The 20,504-nt window shown below is 43.3% G+C and overlaps 1 protein-coding gene across 1 annotated transcript in view; it reads left to right on the forward strand.

Annotated features, from left to right (window-relative positions):
* The first annotated feature begins 678 nt into the window (after nucleotides 1–678).
* LOC127440454 (cadherin-18-like) overlaps nucleotides 679–20,504 on the forward strand; it is a 135,847-nt gene continuing 116,021 nt past the window's right edge. The window contains exons 1-2 of the mRNA XM_051697028.1: nucleotides 679–814; nucleotides 18,617–19,103. Coding sequence (XP_051552988.1) covers nucleotides 18,864–19,103 — 240 coding nt within the window. The 5' untranslated portion in view covers nucleotides 679–814; nucleotides 18,617–18,863. The remainder of the gene's footprint in view (nucleotides 815–18,616; nucleotides 19,104–20,504) is intronic.

The raw sequence follows: 20,504 nt of genomic DNA on the forward strand, positions 1-20,504 counted from the left end.
AGAAAGGGGAAAAGATAAATAATCAACCTGTGCAGAGGCTGAAAGGATGTGGGAGACCTGGAGGTAAATGATGGATGTGCTGTGAGAGGAGGCAGCGGGTTTGATGACTTGGAGTTGTGGTACATAAAGGGTCTTCTTCTCCCCCAAGGCCTTTGTTTTATCACATTTTCATCTTACCTTTCCACAGAGCTTCTGCCCTGTTTCTCATGCCCTCTCTTATGTTATTAGCTGACAAGGTAGCCTTCCCTCATAAAAAAAAATAAATAAATAAATAATTAAAAAAAATAATGGCCTTCGATCTTGAGGGGCTTCACACACATGCTTCACATTCCCCATGCTTCCCCTATATTATTAATTAGGTGTCCTTCTGGATCCACATTATTGCCTTAAACCAAATACTGCCAGCACTGTTCAGTGCTGAGAACCTTTGTGCCTCTCCGAGCTGCAGATGGAGGGAGAGAAAGAGAGAAGGAGACTGAAAGATAAAGTGAGAGAGATGTAGAGTTAGAGATGTAAAGCAAGAGAAAGAATAAGAGAGAGAAGGAAAGGAAATGTAAGAGGGAAAACAGCAGGGTTGACGTTCTGTGTGTGTGTGTGTGTGTGTATGTGTGGATATGACAGTATGTGCAGCTGGCAAATCAGAACACACCTCCTGAGCTGCAGCAGGCTTGCAGATTTGGGAGCTAGTGGTCTGTTCTGGGGTGGATTGCAAGCTGCATACATACTCTCAGTGTGACTTAAAAATATCTAAGGACATTGGCAGCTCTCCTCCGGATTCCAAAGCCTTGTCATCTTTTAAGGAAAGACTAAGAAGGTAAGAGGCACTCTTTATTGTGTTTGGCTCTCTCATCTGGCTGATTCAAGGTTGAGTGCTGCCGATGTTTGTCTGGCTTGTGGGGAGGCAGCATTCAGAGAAAGTCTGAGAGTTGGTCTGTGTACACATATGTGGTCATAGACAAAAAAAAAAAAAAAGAGCAGTGGGAAGAGAACATGAAGGTAGTGGCTGCCCATTGATCTGTGCTTCTTTCATTACTACAGCATTTTATCCTGGCTGCATGTAATTTTTAAAAGCTCTGTCTCACTTTCCTGTGACCAAACCACACAGCAAGTGAAGCTGTTGAAAGCTTGTGTGTCTGATTCTCTAGTGCTTCTTGATTGCTTTATGAAAAATGTACTGCAAGCTCCACATTTGTGTATTTGTGCTCTTTCTTTCTTTCTTTCTCTTTAGTTTTCTTAAGACAATCCACAGCTATTGGCTCACTAATAGGTTGTCAAAAGTAAATAAATTATCATCCTCACCTTCATCTCAAGTTTTCATAATTTCATATCTCACATAATTTACTTTGCATGTCTGGGGAATGCACACAGAGATGCAGGAATTCTTTATCAGCACTCGTGCGCCTTGGAAAAGCATTCAGAGTAAATAGGGGGATGCATAACAATCAGACACTGAGGGCTGTCTGAGAATGATAAAGTGATTTTCTCAGCCATTATTTGATGCATGTGGGAAGTTGTGTGATCTGCAGGGCCAGCAGTGCTTCAGCTAATGCATCTGTGCAGTGGACATGCCAAGGTGACAAACACACATCAATGGATCCATGGAGTTCCTCCCCTGACATTGCTAATCATGTAGTGAGCAATTAGTCTCACCTACTCCTAAAGCCACTGGATTAAGTGCAAGCGCAGGGAGGGACAGCACAGAAACTGTGAGATTACAAAACCACATCAGTTCTATAAAAAGAACTGAAATTTAGTGCTGAGAAGTGAATAAGACATGAGAAGAAGAGGGGAAAAATATTAAATTGAATCAACTGGGCTGAGCCAACTACACTAGGGAAAGTTTAATGCTCCCTGTCTCAAAAGCATTTTTGTTTTTTGTTTTTTTGTGCGTGTGCAATAGATCTGTCTGAATGATGAGCTAGATGGAATTCAAGCATTAATATTATCTCAAAATATCTAATGACCCCTAGATTTTAATTTCAATGAATATTCTATAATTAACATTTCTTTTGACTTTTATGTAAAAAGGGATTGATTCAGGCAATGAGTGGGGTGAAGAACCGAAACAAACATGGAAGAATTGTCATTGTGAGAAGACGCCTCTCATTCACAGTTCCATTCCAGCCCTACTTCATTCCAATTAGCATCCTAATTAACTGCACTGGATTCTAATCAGTATTACAAATGTGTTTTGAAGACCTCAGGAAACCTGCATGAATCTGTTAAGACACCTTTGCTCTTGAAATGCAGAGCAAGGGCACATGAGTTATCTGTGCCTCCCAGCATGTTTTGGTTTCAGGTGTTGCTTGAACAGTTCTTGGTTTGTTTGTGTAACACCTTTTTTCTTGCTCAAGGTGCACATTCATTTACCTTTTAACACCATATTGGCTCTGTTTAGACAGTTCCAACATCTCAGCTCAATTAACCTGTTAACTAATGAATTGATCCTTTTATATTTCATGGGCTTTCAGTTAAATGTCAGCTTGGAATGAGGGTAAAATTTGCACCAAAAATCTATTTTTAAAAGAGTCTTAAATTTGGAAACTTCTAGTTGCATAAGTCAGAATATGAAAATGTTTTTTTTTTTTTTTTTTTTTTTCACATCTTGGCCTTTAGTGTGAAACATGCATTGATAGAAGAAGAGTTTGCATAATAAATTGTGAGGATGATGTTTCGGCAACAGAAAACTTTTGATAAATGTCTGTTAACATAAACCACTACAACAAAATGAAAGCGAGTTGTCATCCAGTAGAAATCAAATTGCACTTATAAACAATTTATTTTCAAGGCAACTGAAAAACCTTAGGGAAAAAAAGGCTTTGCTCGCCCTTCTACTCTTATACAATCTTCAGCAAGCTTTTGTAAATAAATTACATTTTTGAATAAGCAGATGGACATTATTCACACTTCCTGCTTCAGCCACTGGGGGCAGTGGTTTGAATTTTGGTAAGCACAGGCTGGTTTCTGCTGAAGAACTTTCAACCTATTGTTGCCAAATTCACAGCGAAATCGGTCTAACTAAACAGATGTGACCTTAATGCACAATAATGAGGAGTGGGATTTTGGAACAATGACAGTTTACAGTGGACGGGACTATCTGATGTGATGCCACAGATATAGAAACCAATCAATTAACATAATATCTGGTTGCTAATCGCTTGTCTTGGTTGCAGCTTGTGAGGACAAAAACTCTGATTAACATTAAAGAGATACCTTTTAATGTTTGTTGCTTTATCACATCACGTCTGGTTAGGACACTGTGTTACAGTGAGAAGCAAGCATATTAATTTCCTTCAGGCCTTTGGCTTCAGACATCAGTCTTTGAAACAATATACTTATTTTCTTCTCCTTATACATTTCCCTTTTAAAATAATAATAATTATACAAGTTTGAGAGCAGAGTATAACATAGAACTGGCTGGCATGACTAGCTGATTCTCATGAGAAATACAAAACAGATAAAAAAACTCCTTAATGTACATATATTAATTTGTATGTAATTAGCATGCATTGATGAAACTGGGACTTGCACACTGAGTTTTTTTTTTTTTTTTTTTTTTCTGTTCAGACACAGTGGTGTCCAATCCAACATATACCCTCCTGCTTCCACTATTCAATGCACAAATATCAAGTGTGCATAGCTTTCTTGTCAAAGCTCAGGCTCCTTCTAAAATATGATTTTTTTTCCCTCACTTATGACAGCTTCACCATCCAGTGGCCTGGGGCCAAAAGCCTAGTAATTCTTAGCCAGACTAGTGCGCAGAGTTGCATCAAGCCCACCTAGTTTAATCAGGCATGCCTACATCAGTTTCGTTTCATTGCACAGATGAAGAATAAGAAAAAAACAGATGTGACTTGCTGTATAAATGTTTATTCTGAGTCCAGTGCTCATCACAGTCATTTATGATGGTCAAAATGCAAGTCTGACCTGGTCTTTATGAGATGTGAGCACCAAAACCATTCTAAGTTGTCTTATCTGGTCTCCCAGCATGGTCAGGCTGGTCGAGTTTGCTGTTTCAATTAAATATCAAGGGATCTGGGGCAGCTGGTTAAGTCTGCAGACCAGATAAATCCTGCTGAACACCAGCTTAGCCAGGCTGGAAGACCAGCTAGACCAGCTGAATACCAGTTTGGCCAGGCTGGGAGACCTGTTAGACCATCTTAAACCAGCTAAGACCAGTAAATGATCTTCGGCTGGTTTAATGCTGAAGTATTTAATAAACATTGTTTTCAAACAGCCTTTCAAATGTGACACCTAGAAGCAAAGAGTGGTGAACTGACCTGCTTTAACAAATTAAAAAGAGATATTAGTGGCCAAGCCAGGGAATTGTGGGATTTAAGAGTAGATTTTTTTCTTCCCTCTTGTTCTCATTCATTCGCTTGTTCATTTGCAAATGTATTCTTTTTATTTTCTTGCATAGATACAATCAGTTGATCCATGTTAGTTAATTAGTTAGTTAGTTAGTTAGTTAGTTAGTTAGTTAGTTCATTTATAAAAGTGCATTTATAAAGATCATTTTAAAACAACTGATGTTGAGCTAAAGTACTGTACAAAAATAAAAAGTTCAAAAAACAAATACAATTATAAAATAATACAAGAATAATAGCAACAATAATAATAACACAAAGTAGTACTAAAGGAAACAAATGTGTTACCCAAAAGCTAAAGAGTAAAAATTTTAAAATAGCAAGGGTAGGAGAAGACCTAACATGAAGTGGAAGGCTGTTCCACAATTTGGGGGCAGCCACTGAAAATGCCCGATCACCCTTATACTTTAAACGAGAACATGGAATGGAGAGAAATAATTGGTTACATGACCTGAGAGATCTGAGCAGAATGTGGATGAAGAAGATCATAAATATACTGTGGGGAAAGACTATGCAAGGCCTTAAAATCAAAAATCTAAATCTTAAAATCAACTCTAAAACTAACTGGTAACCAGTGAAAAGATATCAGCACAGGTGTGATATTGTCTTTTTTTCTTGAACCAGTTAAAAATCTTGCCATTGCAGACATGCAAGGGAGGACTGAGGCAGGCCCACATACAGTAATCTAGCTGAGAAGTAATAAGGGCTTGAATAGCAGTTTCCAGATCTTTCTGTGTCACTGTATCAGTTGTGGTGTTTTTGATTAATATGCTGGCACTGGCAGTGACTGAAAATAAATAAATCCCCATTCAAAGTTTTAAGCGTACTATACAGAAAATCTCCCAGTTTTAAATTCTTAATTAGGGTGGCTCATCAGTTGGCTAGTTTTTGCCCACAAGAGAAGGAAACATTTTTGTACTTCAACTTCAAGAATGTTTAACTTATCTAAAATAAAAGCATGTCTGTGCACAATGTTTGCATGAAACAGCTCAGACAATAAACAATTCCAGAAATACTTCACTCTTTGAAACTGGTATTCATTTGATGATACTTTAAAATTGTTTTCTGATATACAACACTGATGTGTTCACAGAAATACATCAAAATACTCCAGAAAATGAATTTAGCTAGATTCTTGTTGTTGTCTTTAATTTATGGTGGTTTAAATACACTACACATTAGCCTTGTGTAAAATTCAGCTGCCCATTTATTCCAACAGTGTAGTTCTGCATCAGCAACTGCTTTTGACAGAAACTGCTGGGTTGCCATGTGAATCAGTGCTTAGATCTAATTTTTTTACCATTTCAGAATCTACTAATGAATATTTAACCTAAACTAACTTCAAGACAATAATTATTAGAAAGCTCTTCTTGGTGTGTTTGTTCTGCTTTAAAATTATTCTCTCAGTGTTTTCATCATTTGATATATCAATAGCTCTTTCACAGCCATTTATTAAAAATCTATATCAACAAAAGAACTTTTAATAAAAATTCATTGCGTCTCATATCGTTATGTCTAATAGATTCACTTACAGCCCGTTTCTGCACTCAGTCTGCCTCCGGTACTGAATTATTGACACTTATGTGGACTAATGAATTGAATACACATCTTGAAATGTATAAGCTTTGTATTAAATAAAATTTCTGCAAAAACATCGTGAAAATATAACAATAAAAGTGCTATATGAGTGGATAGCCTGCAACTCTTTAGATATTAAATTTGCATTTACATGTCATAGCATCTTCTGCACAAACAAAAGAGAGTGTTTCAGATACCTCACTGTCAGTTTGCGATGCGTCATGAAATATTCATTCTGGTCGTATAATGTATAATTTCATATACAGTATATATATATATATATATACTCTTGAGACATTGCTTCCGCATCACTGTGACTATTTCAAACTTGTCTTCCAATTGAAATGTTTAGATGTTGCTAAGGTGACAAGGAATGTCCATCCCACAGCGATTTCATTGTTTGTTGATTTGTTCTTTGTTTCTGTTTTTTTTTTTTTTTTAGCTTTTTAGATTTTTGACATTGGAATTACTATTTGTTTTGAGAAAGACTGATGCATTAACCCTAAGCACTAGGTATTTTGTTTGTTTGTGTCAGTAACTCTTATGCTTGCCATTGTTGGGGCTTCGTTCAGGAGCAGGTTTGGTTATTAGCAATAATTAATAATTATCAAAGATAATTATTAATTATTAAAATCAATAGAAGATTGATTAGAATCTGCATTAACTTATTAATCCTTCAAATCAACAATTATCAAAGATAATTATTAAAATCAATAGAACATTGATTAGAATCAACATTAGGTCATTAATCCTTCAAATCAACAGTCATCAAAGATAATTATTAATTATTAAAATCAATAGAACATTGATTAAAATCAACATTAGCTTATTAATCCCTCAAATCTACAACCATCAAAGACTATTATTAATTATTCAAATCAATAGAAAATGAATAAGGATTAATATTGCCAGGGCACCACCCTGGAATCAGGGACTAATAACCAGACAGTATAGCAGTCTCAATATGGGATTGTACTCTTAGGAAAGTCGACGTCCGGAGAACATCGAAATTCAAAATGTAATGCTTGGATCCGAACACTGACATCCCCTGCTAGCCCTTGGCACAGGTGCATGCAGAACAATACCAAAACACTTCTCTTTAAAGTATAACAAAGTTTATTGATGCAGTAATATCGATAAACGTCCGACTTCCAACTACAAACTATACACTAACATGATTAGATATGGTAACAGATAAGCCTATAATACATGAGAGGAGGGTAGGTGTGTGTGTGTGTGTGTGAATGGGCGTATGTGTGTAAGGAGAGGAGTGCACGTTACGTGAGGTTTCTGGCCAGAGAATGTGGCTGCGAATTTGCGCGGAGAGACTTGTTAATGGCGTCTGCTCGTTTAACACATGTCTCTGCTGGTACGATAACTTAGGGACAAAGCTGGGCTCTATCGCCAAGTTATCTGTTTGCCAAATGTGTGTGCGGGTATGTTTGTGAGGGGTTATGTGTGTGTGTTTAGTGTGAGAGAGAGAACAGAGTGAAGGCACCGAAGCTGGTTTAGTGATCATGGGAGAGATGGCAACTGTTAGTTTTATGACTCAGAGACGCGGTGAATGGCTCGTAATCTATCCACCGCAGTCATTGGTTCTTTAATGGATAAACTCAGTGTTCTGTTCTCACCCACGATGGCAGAAATGCACAAACAGCCCAACGTGGTTGGATGACAACACAGTGAATCTCATTCGTGGTAACAGTAAGTTACAGTAATACCTTGAGTATTAGCAGCAATGAGCGGTATCGGTGGTTTGTAAACTGTACAAGCAATAACCTTGAAATACAAGAATAACACACTATAATAATATATCTCTGGCTAGATGTAAACCTCTTACTTGAGTCGCATGAGGACACAGGTAGAATGTGTGTTTATCCGTCGTTTCACTCTGACTCAGTTCCTCGAAGCTTGGGTGATGACGGGAGGCCGTTTCCTCACTCTGTCAGCAGGCGGTACGGCGGCTGATTCTCGGCGGGTTGGCGGAGATATCAGCGAAGTCGACTCAGTAGAAGAAGGAAGAGAAATCTTCTTTCTTCACTTCTGCAGGCAAAAGGGTGAGATGCGGATTGCTCGGTGGTCTCTTTTGGATCCATTAGCATGCTTGGTGGAATATGTAGAATCTCGGCTCATCCAGCGAGATGGAGATTGTATGGCCAAAGTTCAGCTACGTATGTTACTTCAATGGGGCCCAACATTCCCCCCTTTGGTCTGAAGAGTTGGTTGTTGTCCAGCGTCTTTAGAGCAACTGAAGTGCCGATCAGATCCTGTAGGTTCACAGTAACATGTGGGTTACGCAGTCCGTGTCTTCTTGATATAAAAGAAAATGGTTGCGCCATCCATACAGTTCATAGAGTTCACAGAGGCTTTATCGTCTGGGCAGGGAATGAGACACATCTGGGCATAGAACTTCTAGCTAAGTCTAAAACTACATTCATCACACAATAAGACAAACATTCCAAGTTATAGGTAGGCACAGCATTAACCGTAACACAATCCTTTGCTGTTCTTTGGTCATAACACAAAATCATAGTAGAACCCGACGATGGATACTAGGACCAAAACATTAGAGGAGAGGTGTTAGAGGAAAGGAAAAGAAGGTTAGATATTAAAAGGCTTATCCTTGGAAATGTGGGATGGGCTCAGACTGGTGTTTAAAATGCGGCTGTACGAGAAGGAGGTAGTAGCAGATCTAAGGATTTGTTCGACAAGGTCTAGGGAGACCACGTAAGCTGGAATCCTTCTACCATTCAGACTGTTGACTGAGGAGCTAATTTCCCTGATGAAGTCCTGCATTAGATCACTAACGATATGCACATAAGTTATGTCTTCTCTGACAATCTCTGACAAAGTCCCTAAAGCATGCAAAGTGTTATTGAAAAGAGCAGGGTGCTAATTACAGTGACTATAGTACCCTGAGGGGTTTTATCCAGGCACTGTAATTGTTCTTGTTAGAGGAGTTGTCTCTATTGGATTTCTGCATGAAAGTGGAGTGGTGCTAGGAGTTAGTGCATGGTGACGGGATGGGTTGAGGAATGCAGCTATCCTTACAGCACTACCGTGGAGTGTCTTCTTCTCTTTGGAGTGAAAATGGCTTGAAGAGCTAAATCTGATTCAAATTAACCCATACGTATGCTGGTGTTTGGCTTGGTTTTGAGACCCTGATGTCTTATGCTGCTGGTGAGAGCTTTCCTACTATCTCGATGGGGCCTGACCAACTTGGTAGGAACTTTTTAGAGATTCCTGCTGGTTTGTTGAACCTGAAATAGAGTACCTTGTCACCTACTTGGTACTCATGGTGAGACACTTTCCTGTCATAGTAGGTTTGGATCCCTTGACGCTGGCTTCCAAGTTCCTGAAGATGGTCACACAGGTCCGTCACATATTGGTGCGCCATATAGGCATCTTCATGGCAGTTCAGAAGGTGTAGCGGAAGGGTCATTTCTCTTCCAGTCGTCATTTTGAACACTTTGACTCCTGTGAAGTGGTGCGGAGTAGATGGCCATCAGCACCAAGGGGAGTTTCACATCCCAATCTCTGCCATTGCTATTAACATACTTTTTAAGCATGTTGATAATGGTGCGGTTGGCACGTTCGACCTGTCCAGATGACTGGGATGATATGGGATGTGGAAGTTGACTTCCACATCCATGATTTTGTACATGGTAGAACATGTTGGTTTCAGACCTTTCCAGACGCTGAACACATGGTTCAGCAACAGGATTGTGGTTGTTGTGGCTGTGTCGTCAGGGGCAGGGAGGCATTCCATTGTTACCTCGTGAGGACTTTGGGACTGGTCCAATCCATCCACCTGGAGGTGGGACCATGGGAATGTGATCCCTCGGTTCTGGAATGGGGCCCAATCCAACGGTCTGGACGGCTGGAACTGGCTACTGTCCAGAACGGGTGTCACGAGCCATCGATGGCCAATAAATGACTTGCTGGAGGGTCTTGAGGGTGGCCTTGTAACCCCGGTGGCCTCTGACAGGGGAGTCATGAGTGTAGGCTAGCTTCACCCCCATATGATCGGTTGGGACAACCCAGTGAACTGGTCCCTAGTCAGTTTGGGTATAGACCAACAAACCTTTCTCCAGTTTAAGATGCAGCTGGTCACGAAGGAGAGCATGTAGCTCCTCCAACTCACATGGTGGGGTTTGAGAGGCCCCTTGTGTTGCAGGGTTTGCTACCCACTGCTGGATGGTTTGGATGGCCGGGTCTTGCTCCTGCATGGTGATCAGATCTGCATCGCAGGGTCTTCATCCCTGGTGCAGAGTATGTAGGCAGGTCTGTGGGTCTTCTCGCCTTTCTTTTTCCTGCCGATGGGTGATTGCGTTTATTGCACATTTTTGGGTAATTGGAAGCCACTCATATCGGAACTCCCAGGGCATGCCCTGTTCCACACCTAGCTTGGTCTTTGTCAGGACCGGAGGTTTGGGAATGACCTTTGACCTTTTTCCAGTACACTGTCATTCTCAAGTTGGTCACAAGTTGGTCGCAAGCCAGGAAGAGTTCTGAGTGCTTGACTTCCTTGTTTCTCTTGTTTCTCATGCCGTTCTCTTTCCATGTGGGAAAGTGTGAGATAAAACTATGACAAGCATAGTTTGAGTCAGAACAGATTGTCAGTTGCTTAACAGTCAACCGGTGGCTTGCTGGAGCATGATGGGCACTGCTGCAATCTCCGTGTACTGGCTTGTCTTGCTGCCCAGTCAGTAGTTGTTTGGTTCATCAACGTTGCTGTTGAACCAAACAATACCGGCTCCTGCCTGAGTCTGACTTTCATGGCGGTGGCCAGGAGGGCCTTCTCGCAGTCAGATAACTTCATCTCAACAACACTAAGAGGTTGGCTCGCGTAGGCGACGACACATTTGACTGTGTCGGGGGATGAGAAGCTTGCTTCGAGGTGGAACTCTTTATCCTTGTCTGGGTAGGCCAGGCAGGGTGCAGAGCTGAGTTCATCTTTCATCTGTCAGAAAGACTGTTCCTTGGGCACTCCCCACTCAAATGTTTTGTCTTTATGGAGTAGTTCTGTGAGGGGTCTGGCATTCTCAACATATTCCTCGATGAACTGTTGGGAGTAGTTGCAGACACCTAGGAAGCTTCTGAGTTCTGACAAACCTGTTGGAGCTTTGATGGCATGGATGGCTCGAACTCTCCCAGCTTGGGGTTTGATGCCATCTGCACTCACTGTTAGACCCACGTACTCAAACTTGGTGCAGCACCACTGGCCCTTGGTTAGTGCAAGCTTGGCTCCAGCAATGGAGAGTTGGTTAAGTACATGTCGGATCTCGGTCAAGTGTTCCTCAAAGGTCTGGTTCCTCATGAGGATGTCGTCCATGTAGATGAGGTTACCATGGGCACTCATGGCCTTATGGAGGAAGATATTGAACTCGGCTGGGGAGTTCTCATATCCGAATGGAGAATGGGTTCAGGTGTACTGGCGGTTACCAAAAGAGAAAGCCAGCTTGTACTGGTCAGCTGGGTCAACTCTCATTGTCCAGAAGCTGTTGGCCATGTCCACAGTAGAGGAAAAGTAGGCCCCTTTGACCTTGGCCAGTTCTTGGTCCAAATGGATCATGGGCCAGCGGGACAGTGGTACCTGCTTATTCAGAGGGCGATAGTCAATGGTGAGACGCCACTTGCCAGTCGGCTTTAACACTGGCCAGATAGGCGAGTTGTAGGTTGAGTTGCATTCCCGAATGCTTTGCTTTGGCAAAAGCTTGTCGAGGATCCCTTGGATCAACTCATAGGCAGCCAGGGGGATTTTGTTCTGGCGTACAAATGTGGATGGTGAATTTGGATCAGTGGGAATGCGAACGGTGTGGAGGTCGGTGACCCCAAAGTCATGGGAATCTCTTGAGAAGATCGGTTGGAAATCATGAAAGAGTTTCTGAAGCGCATTTCTCTGATCCTTTGTCATTAAAGCATCTGCTTTGGCAAGCTGCTCATTGACCTCGGCCTCAAAGCCAACAGGTTCTGTCATCACCAGGGGTTGTGTCTCCAGGTTGAGTCACAAGAGAGTATATATCCATGTCACCTATGGTGCCCAGGGTAGCGCTGCAGATTGGTTTGCCTTGTAGCGCTTCATGGCGTGCCACTGTGATCATTTTGGTCAGGAAAGTGGAAAGGACAACATCCAGGTTTTCATCCCTGGTTAGTGATGGAGGTAATTCTCCTATCATTGGCAGTGTCAGTTTGAAATCATGAAACAAGTTATCGACCAACATCCCTAGTGGTCGCCGTGCCATCACCTGAATCAGGACGTTCGTCAGATTCTGAACCAACAAGTAGGTTGATTGGTGGCTCATCTCGAGCAGGGGCATGCCGCAGATGGTCAGATTCAGTTCCCAGAAGTGAGGCAAGGGTTGGAAGAATGCCTGTGGGCCAGGTATCTTCTGTCCTTTAGAGATCACCAGGCAGATGGGAACATCTGCTCTTCACGTGGGGATAGTCATATCTACTTCTCTAGCAACCTGGCATGCCTGGGGAATGGTCTGGCCGGATATCATGTGTTCTACCTCAATGGTCAGAGAATGCCTTTCGGCCCAGGCTTGGCACCACGGAACCTGGTTGACTGTGTCCAACTGAGCACCTAGTCTAACCAGAATGAGCTACTGATGAGTATATGCATCGGACATTGCTCTTACTGCCCTGATCACCCAAGAAGTTCAGAAAAGGAGGGTGTGGTGTGTTAGGAGTGACTGTTTTGGGGAACAACTTGGCCTCCCCTGTTCCCCTTTCCCAACCTACAAAGTAAACTTTGGCGTTAATGGGAGAGGGTACACAGTCGAGTCATGCTGACTGGGGGTCAGCGCCGTGTTCCTTTGAGGAGTTCAGTAGCCCTGGTGAACGACTGTACACGTAAAGCTGTGTTACTGCCTTCGTCAGGCATCTCCTGATTATACCCTCCATTTCCTGTCTCAAACCTTGTCCTCTGGGGGGGGGGTTTGAAACGTTGTCTTCCCACTCACCTTCTTGTTTGGGTTTCTGTTCAAACCGTACCTTTCCTTTCGTCCGATGAGCATTTAGCCTTTTTGGCTTGGCGTGATCCTGGGTGTGTGTCTGGTCACCACCCCCCTGGTTTTGTTGCCCACCCTGCTGGCAAGGTGGTTGGTGCCCCTGGGGTCATGTTCACCTTAATGCGAGGCATCTCATTGCATTCAAGTGCTATGTCTGCATTTCTGAGGCTTGAATCCCCAGGACTCTGGTGTCACCTTCATGTCCTCAAGCAAGGCACACGTGCATCTCCCATGCCAGTTGCATGTACCTTCTGATTTCCTGCATGGTGGGGTTGCCCATTCTGCAGTGCATCGTGACGTCATATTGCACGCTCTCGTGGAGGTTGTGAAGGAAGAGAGACTTGAAAGCCCATTCCTCCTCCAGACCTGGTGTGTTACGTCTTTGGAAGTACGCGGTTCTCAGGCATCTGTAATACTCTCGCGGAGGCTCATGCCTCTTCTGTGTTATGGCGAAAGCGCCTAGGGTAGCGGAGGCTTCGTCGATATATGGCAAATACTCCTCGCGTAGGGTTTTACACAGAGCTGAGTAGCGGTCTCAGGTACCAGTCTGTAATGTTTCCATGAACACATGGACACTCCCCACCATGGTCTTACATATGAGCTTCAGTTTTTCACGCGATGAAGCATGAGGTAAGTCAACAAGGCAGCGCTCAATTTCTATGAGATAATCATCAATGTTTGAATCTCGACTACTTGGGTCAAAGTGCTCTATGTCTCTTGTGAGGGACTTGAGTTGTCGAGTGCGCAAGCCTTGGTGTCAGTATGACCGCGGGTCGTTCTAATCATCCGAAACACCAAAGTCACTCAGATCGCTATAGCAATGAGGACGAATTCTTCCCCTTCGTGGTGGGGATGGAGTCCAGTCGACGCATGGGGGTGGGCCCCGTGTTGCGTACAGATCCCTGGCTGTGGGAGTGGTGGTGGCCCAGTGGGCTAAAGCACATAACGTAATCACAAGTTGCTGGTTCAGCCCCCACAGCCACCACCATTGTGTCGAGTAAGGCACTTAACTCCAGGTTGCTCAGGGGGGATTGTCCCTATAATAAGTGCACTGTAAGTTGCTTTGGATAAAAGCATCTGCCAAATGCATAAATATGTAAATATAAAAATATAATGGGGCCCTTGAGCCACTTACACCACTCCCCTTCGTGGTGTGGAATCAGTCTGGTTGAAATGCAAGGTGGTGAGGAAGGGGGAAACCGGAAGGAGGGGCACCTGTATCCTACTAGCGGGCCGCTGAAGGAGCTTGAAAGGCATCTAGGAGAATGAAGTCAGAGACTGTACCACTAGGGGCAGCTCGGCTCCTAGCCTGTGTCCCTAGGTTTCCTAGGGATTTCTACTGGTTGTGCTAAAGAGGGGGCCCTCTTCAATGTCAGATGTGGTGCTGTGCGTTTCCTGGGTGGCCAGGTCAGGAAGATAACACTTACCTGATCTGACTCTGCTCTTAGCTGGGCAGCTTTGAGCTGCCTGTGCAGAGTTTATTTACCTCCTGCATCTGGGCATTATCTTCCTGTGCCCGGACTCTCTCAGCTTGGGTGCACCTAACTTCTTGATGCAGGATGAGATTTTCCCACTGCACCACTTGGTAGCTGTGCTGCAGCTGGGTGAGCTGGGCTTGGTGCTCTGTGGTTTGTAGTTTGGTTCTGCAGTGATGAAGAAGGACAATTTGGCACACAAGTTCCGGGATTGTGCGCTCTGGCTTCCCAACCGGGTTGTTGACATAATCAACTAGTTCCTGCAATGCTTCATCACCACGACAAACATTGTAGCCGTTGAGGTTATCTCTCTCCTCTATGGAGAGACAGAGGTCAGCGGCGACCACATCTTGCAGTGCTGGGTCATCTGACCTCTGAGGAGCTTCAGCTGTGGCCATGTGGGGTGACTGGTCACTCATTTTACCGAGGCAGTAAAAATGCTCTCTTGTTGTGTTACAGTTGCTATAATGCTGACACGAACGCACAGGTGAGAGGCTTCGACCTGTGGCTTACGGGTTACTGTTATGCAATGTGCAAATTTCACTGTGGCCTCTCCTTGGTGGACGTTAATTAGGTGACCTGACACCTCTCTGTAACATCTAGGCGAAAGTGTTAGCAGTTAAATAACAACAACGGCAGGCTTGGAGCAGATCACTGTAAATTTACCAACCCCTAATCCACTCTAAGAGCTCTTCCACACCACACTGGCTTATGCTTGGCAAGTCGTGAGAGAAGTCAATCGTCAAACAGAACTAATGATTCAAGTTATTACTTTGGATTCTTATGCATACATACTGTGACAAACTGGCACATAGGATCCCTCACACAGGGCACCATTAATGTTGGGGCTTCGTTCAAGAGCGGGTTTGGTTATTAGCAATAATTAATAATTAACAAAGATAATTATTAATTATTAAAATCAATAGAACATTGATTAGAATCAACATTAGCTTATTAATCCTTCAAATCAACAATTATCAAAGATAATTATTAATTTTTAAAATCAATAAAACATTGATTAGAATCAACATTAGATCATTAATCCTTCAAATCAACAATCATCAAAGATAATTATTAATTATTATTATTATTTTTTCCCCCCTTTTTTCTCCCAATTTGGAATGCCCAATTCCCAGTGTGCTTTTTAAGTCCTCGTGGTTGCGTAGTGATTTGCCTCAGTCCGGATGGCGGAGGACGAATCCCAGTTGCCTCCGCATCCGAGACCGTCAACCCGCACATCTTATCACATGGCTTGTTGAGCGCATTGCCACGGAGACATAGCACGTGTGGAGGCTTCACGCCATCCACCACGGCAACCACGCATTATTAAAATCAATAGAACATTGATTAGAATCAAAATTAGCTTATTAATCCCTCAAAACAACAACCATCAAAGACAATTATTAATTATTAAAATCAATAGAACATTAATAAGGATTAATATTGCCAGGGTACCATGCTGTAATCAGGGACTAATAACCAGATAGCATAGCAGTCTCAAATGGGATTGTTCTCTAAGGAATGTCGACGTCTGGAGAACACAAAGGTAAACAATCACCCTTGGCACAGGTGCTTGCAGAACAATACCAAAACACTTCTCTTTAAGTATAAAAAATTAATTGATGCAGTAATATCAATTAATAATCAATACAATGCAGTCAATAAACTTCCGACTTCCAACTACAAACTAAACAGTAACATGATTAGATATGGTAACAGATAAGCCTATAATACATGAGAGGAGGGTAGGTGTGTGTGTGTGTGTGTATGTGTGTGTGTGTGTGTGTGTGTGTGTGTGTGTGTGAATGGGTGTAAGTGTGTGTGTGTGTAAGGAGAGAAGGAGTGCACAAAATGGCAGGCGGGGTTCTCGTGGAGAGTATGTCACGTGAGGTTTCTGGCCAGGAAATGTGGCCGAGAATGTGGGCGGAGAGACTGGTAAATGGCATCTGCTTTTTTAACACGTGTCTCCGCTGGTACGATAACTTAGGGACAAAGCTGGGCTCTATCGCCAAATTATCTGTTCGCCAAATATGTGTGCGGGTATGTTTGTGAGGGGTCGTGTGTGTGTGTGTGCGGTTAGTACGAGAGAGGGAGAACAGAGTGACATTACCGAAGCTGGTTTAGCATTCATGGGAGAGACGGCAACCGTTAGTATCACTCAGAGAAACGGTGAATGACTTGTAATCTGTCCGCCACAGTCGTTGGTTCTTTAATGGATAAACTCAGTGTGCCGGTTTCACCCGCGATGGTGGTATGTAAACTATACAAGCAATAACCTTGATACACAAGAATAACACACTATAATAATCTATCTCTGCCCAGACATAAACCTCTTACTTGAGTTGCGTGAGGATGTGGGTAGAATGTGTGTTCAGTTCCTCGAAGTGCGGGTGATGATGGGAGGCCGTTTCCTCACTCTGTCAGCGAGTGATACGGTGGCTGATTCTCGGTGGGTTGGTGGAGATATCAGCGAAGTCGACTCGGTTGAAGAAGGAAGAGAAATCTTCTTCACTTCTGCAGGCAAAAGGGTGAGACGCAGATTGCTTGGCGGTCTCCTTCGGATCCGTTAGTATGCTCGGTGGAACACAGAGAATCTCGGCTCATCAAAGTTCAGGTACGTACGTTACTTCCTTGGGCAACGAGGATACACCTGGGAGCAGCAAGGCTGCAACTAGACGCGGCATATACTGTCACTGGAAAGCAAGCTTAGGAGGAATCTCTGGAGTTTTATACTCTCCATGACATCATGGCTGAGGGACGCGTTCTGTTGTGCGTTTCATCCAATAGGAGTTGAGAGTTCGATCCCTCAGAATTTCACACCTAGATGTAAGGAGAGCAAGGCTTGATGGGATCTGTAGTCTGTTTGGACTCCCTTTGTTTGATTTTGTGCTGTTTGGCTTTGAGTGTTCCTACAGGCCTCAGTCAGGCTTTATGACTGTCTGTAGGCCTGCCTTTGTCTCCTATTTGAGCACATGAGGCCCAACACCATGCAGAGCTCTCATTACAAGGAAACCTTGTAACACCAGCCATGATCCCTGCTATTATACTGGAACAACTGTTCCATCCAAAATGTATAAGATGTTTCACTTAAAGGCAAATAGCTAGATTGTGATGGGCTTTGATTATAATGAAACAGTTTTGCAAAAAGAACAAGCCAAATAACTTTTTTATTGCTCAAATGGTGGTCTTTTATGTCTCAAGAGATTAAATGTAAGCGCAGCATAGTTCTAGCAGGAAGACTAGCAGCTGTACATCATCACACCATTAGCTAGGTAACTCCTTGCCAATCACATGTAAGCCATTGCTTTATAAGTCTGCTTACATTATCGCATTGCTGTTTCAGTTGTGCTAACATGGCAACCTCCACCACCACAAGTCGAGTCCCATCCTGCACGGGGGTAGGCTCCTCGCCCCTGCCTCCTATCTCCAGCAGGATATGACGTTTCTGAGTACAACTTCTTTGGACCACCAGACGGGGCTTACGCCAAAGAGAGACATTACATTTTCTGTTTTATATTCATCAAATAAATAAATGTCCTCTTGAATTTCACTCAAGTCTGCAAGTCTTCCTGATAGAAATTGAGTTATCAGTTTTAAGTAAAAGTATATTCTTTCTCGTGAATATCTCTAGCAAAAAACAAAAACAAAAAAAACCACAAAAAAACAAAGCAAGTTCTTGAATGCCCCATCTCGTAAAAACAGGGGCTGTGTGAACTTCTGCTCTCGTGCACTCTTTTGAGTGCACAGTAGAGCAACAGGCTGTGAAGATTTTCACTTAATAATAAATTACATGTCATTTTGTTTCTCAAAAAAAACTCATTATCTAATGCCTTTAGAACAAGGCACTAGGGTGAGTAAATAATGACTGAATTTTCATTTTTGGGTGAACTATCCTTTTATGATCACTTCTGAAACTCTAGAGAAGATACTTTTGAGATTACAAAGGTCTTTTTTCTGCAGGAGAAGCACCAGAGAAGCAGGAGACTTGAGAAAAAGTTTCCATTTCACTTATTGCTGTCTAAGAGCAAGTTTTTATATTAAAATATCTAATTTGTGAATATTCTTTCCTATAGGAATTGTCATATCTTTCCTTCTTTCTATCCAATACTGTATGTGGAATTAATGGCTGTGTTTCATTTTGCCCCCATGAAAGTTTAGTTTGTCCTCTTCCTTCACACAGATGTTTCGTGGCTATCTACCATTGCCTCATGTGAGACTTATGTGAACCCCATCTCTCCAATGAATCAACATCTCTCACTCTCGGCCCAGGATGTGAGAGCCACCCACTTGGTCTCGTCGAAAACAGGATTTTAACCATGGCCTTCAGTGAAGCCCTCCGAACTGGTCTGATCAGCCTGTAGAGCTGCCCACTGTATGAGACCTCTGGGTGTGCTAGAGTGGGAGTTATAACGTTGCGACTCTTTAACATGAGAGCAGCCAGCAGCCCTGCCTGTTTGCCCCCTCTGCTGCTGTGCCTGTGTGTGCTCCAGAGGAGCTATGGGAGCCCTTCTCCAACAAGCCCTGTCAGACCCATGCTCACCCACAACCAGACCCAACTGTCTGATGGAGAGAAGAATGCACACCATCGGCCTAAGAGAGGTTGGATCTGGAATCAGTTCTTCATTTTGGAAGAGCACATTGGACCAGATCCACAGTATGTGGGGAAGGTAAGAGCCCTTTCTTTTATTCTGATTGAGAAGTTGTTTGCTGCCATATGGCTGTCCATGCACAGGTGTGGGGAACAAGCTAAAAAAACAAACTAAGATGTCCTCTCTACGGTATATTATGGTTTGTTGGACGTTGAATGGCACAATTCCACAATAGAGTGGAATTGTGAGCTGTTAACCAGAGATTTTACAATGGATGTGCATCATATTACTACATTGTTATTGAAATCTATTCTTTACAATGTCAGTGTGTTCCTGTAAGCATGTAATTTTCTTAGAACTGAGTAAAAAGTGTGGGAGACTAATCACAAACAGAATCGTCTCGTTTACTGTCGTAACCTCCACTCCCTGATGGAGGGAATGAGACGTTGTGTCAATGTAGTGACACTAGGAATCGCTCTTGAGAGCCCCGAACACATTAGATCTTTGAGAAAAGGCCAATGAGAATTGGCGAGTGGAATTTGCATGTCACTCCCCTGGACATACGGGTATAAAAGGAGCTGGCTCGCAACCACTCATTCAGGTTTTGTGCTGAGGAGCCGAGACAGGGTCCCGACCATTTCAGTGGGTAGTACAGCGTTGTGGCAGGGGGGACACAACGTCTCATTCCCTCCATCAGGGAACGGAGGTTACGACAGTAACCAAGACGTTCCCCTTCTGTCACTCACTTGACATGTGTCGATGAGTGACACTAGGGGTCCCTATATGAAACATCACAACTAGCTGAACCGTGTTATGTGGACTGCCGGTGCAGGTGAAAGCAAGCTGCTGCATGCGTAGTAGCAGGTGCACTGGTCTGCACGTAGCCTCCCCCAATGCCCCAAAAAATTTTGTATAGTTCCCCACATCCCTGGGGGGGGGTTGACACGTATCTAGTATGGGAGCAGGCAGCACCAGCCACGGTCTTTTCTCTCTATGTTTTCTCTCCACAGAGTATTCAGTTATTCGGCTGGGGCCATTTTAACACTCAATATATGCACCGGGGAAGGTGTTCTTTTCCTATCCTTTTCTTTCAGGGGGAAAAGACCCCATGGAGACCACATCCTGCCCGGAGGGGAGGTAATATGTGGCAAGCATGTCATGTGGGCTCAGAGCCGCACATGGAAGAGGCGCGGTGGTAGGTCATGCCTGAAAGGGGAGGAGCTCTACAAACATGGCGACCGGGACAGAGAGGGCTCTTTCGAAGGGAGACGCAGGTCTGCTGACAGGGAGATCGTACTGCGGAAAATACATCACAGGTGTTACCGGAGTAACAGGCACCTATGGAGCACCTACCTCAGGAAGGGCATATTAGCACATGTACTGTTTCCGGCTGTGAATTCCTCCACTGAATTTGCGAGCCACAGGGCTAGGGAGGAAGGTCATCCAGGATTCACAGGTTTGTGAACTCGCATGGGAAAA

The sequence above is a fragment of the Myxocyprinus asiaticus genome, chromosome 5 (genome assembly GCF_019703515.2).
Source record: "Myxocyprinus asiaticus isolate MX2 ecotype Aquarium Trade chromosome 5, UBuf_Myxa_2, whole genome shotgun sequence".
In the NCBI taxonomy this organism is placed as follows: Eukaryota; Metazoa; Chordata; class Actinopteri; order Cypriniformes; family Catostomidae; genus Myxocyprinus; species Myxocyprinus asiaticus.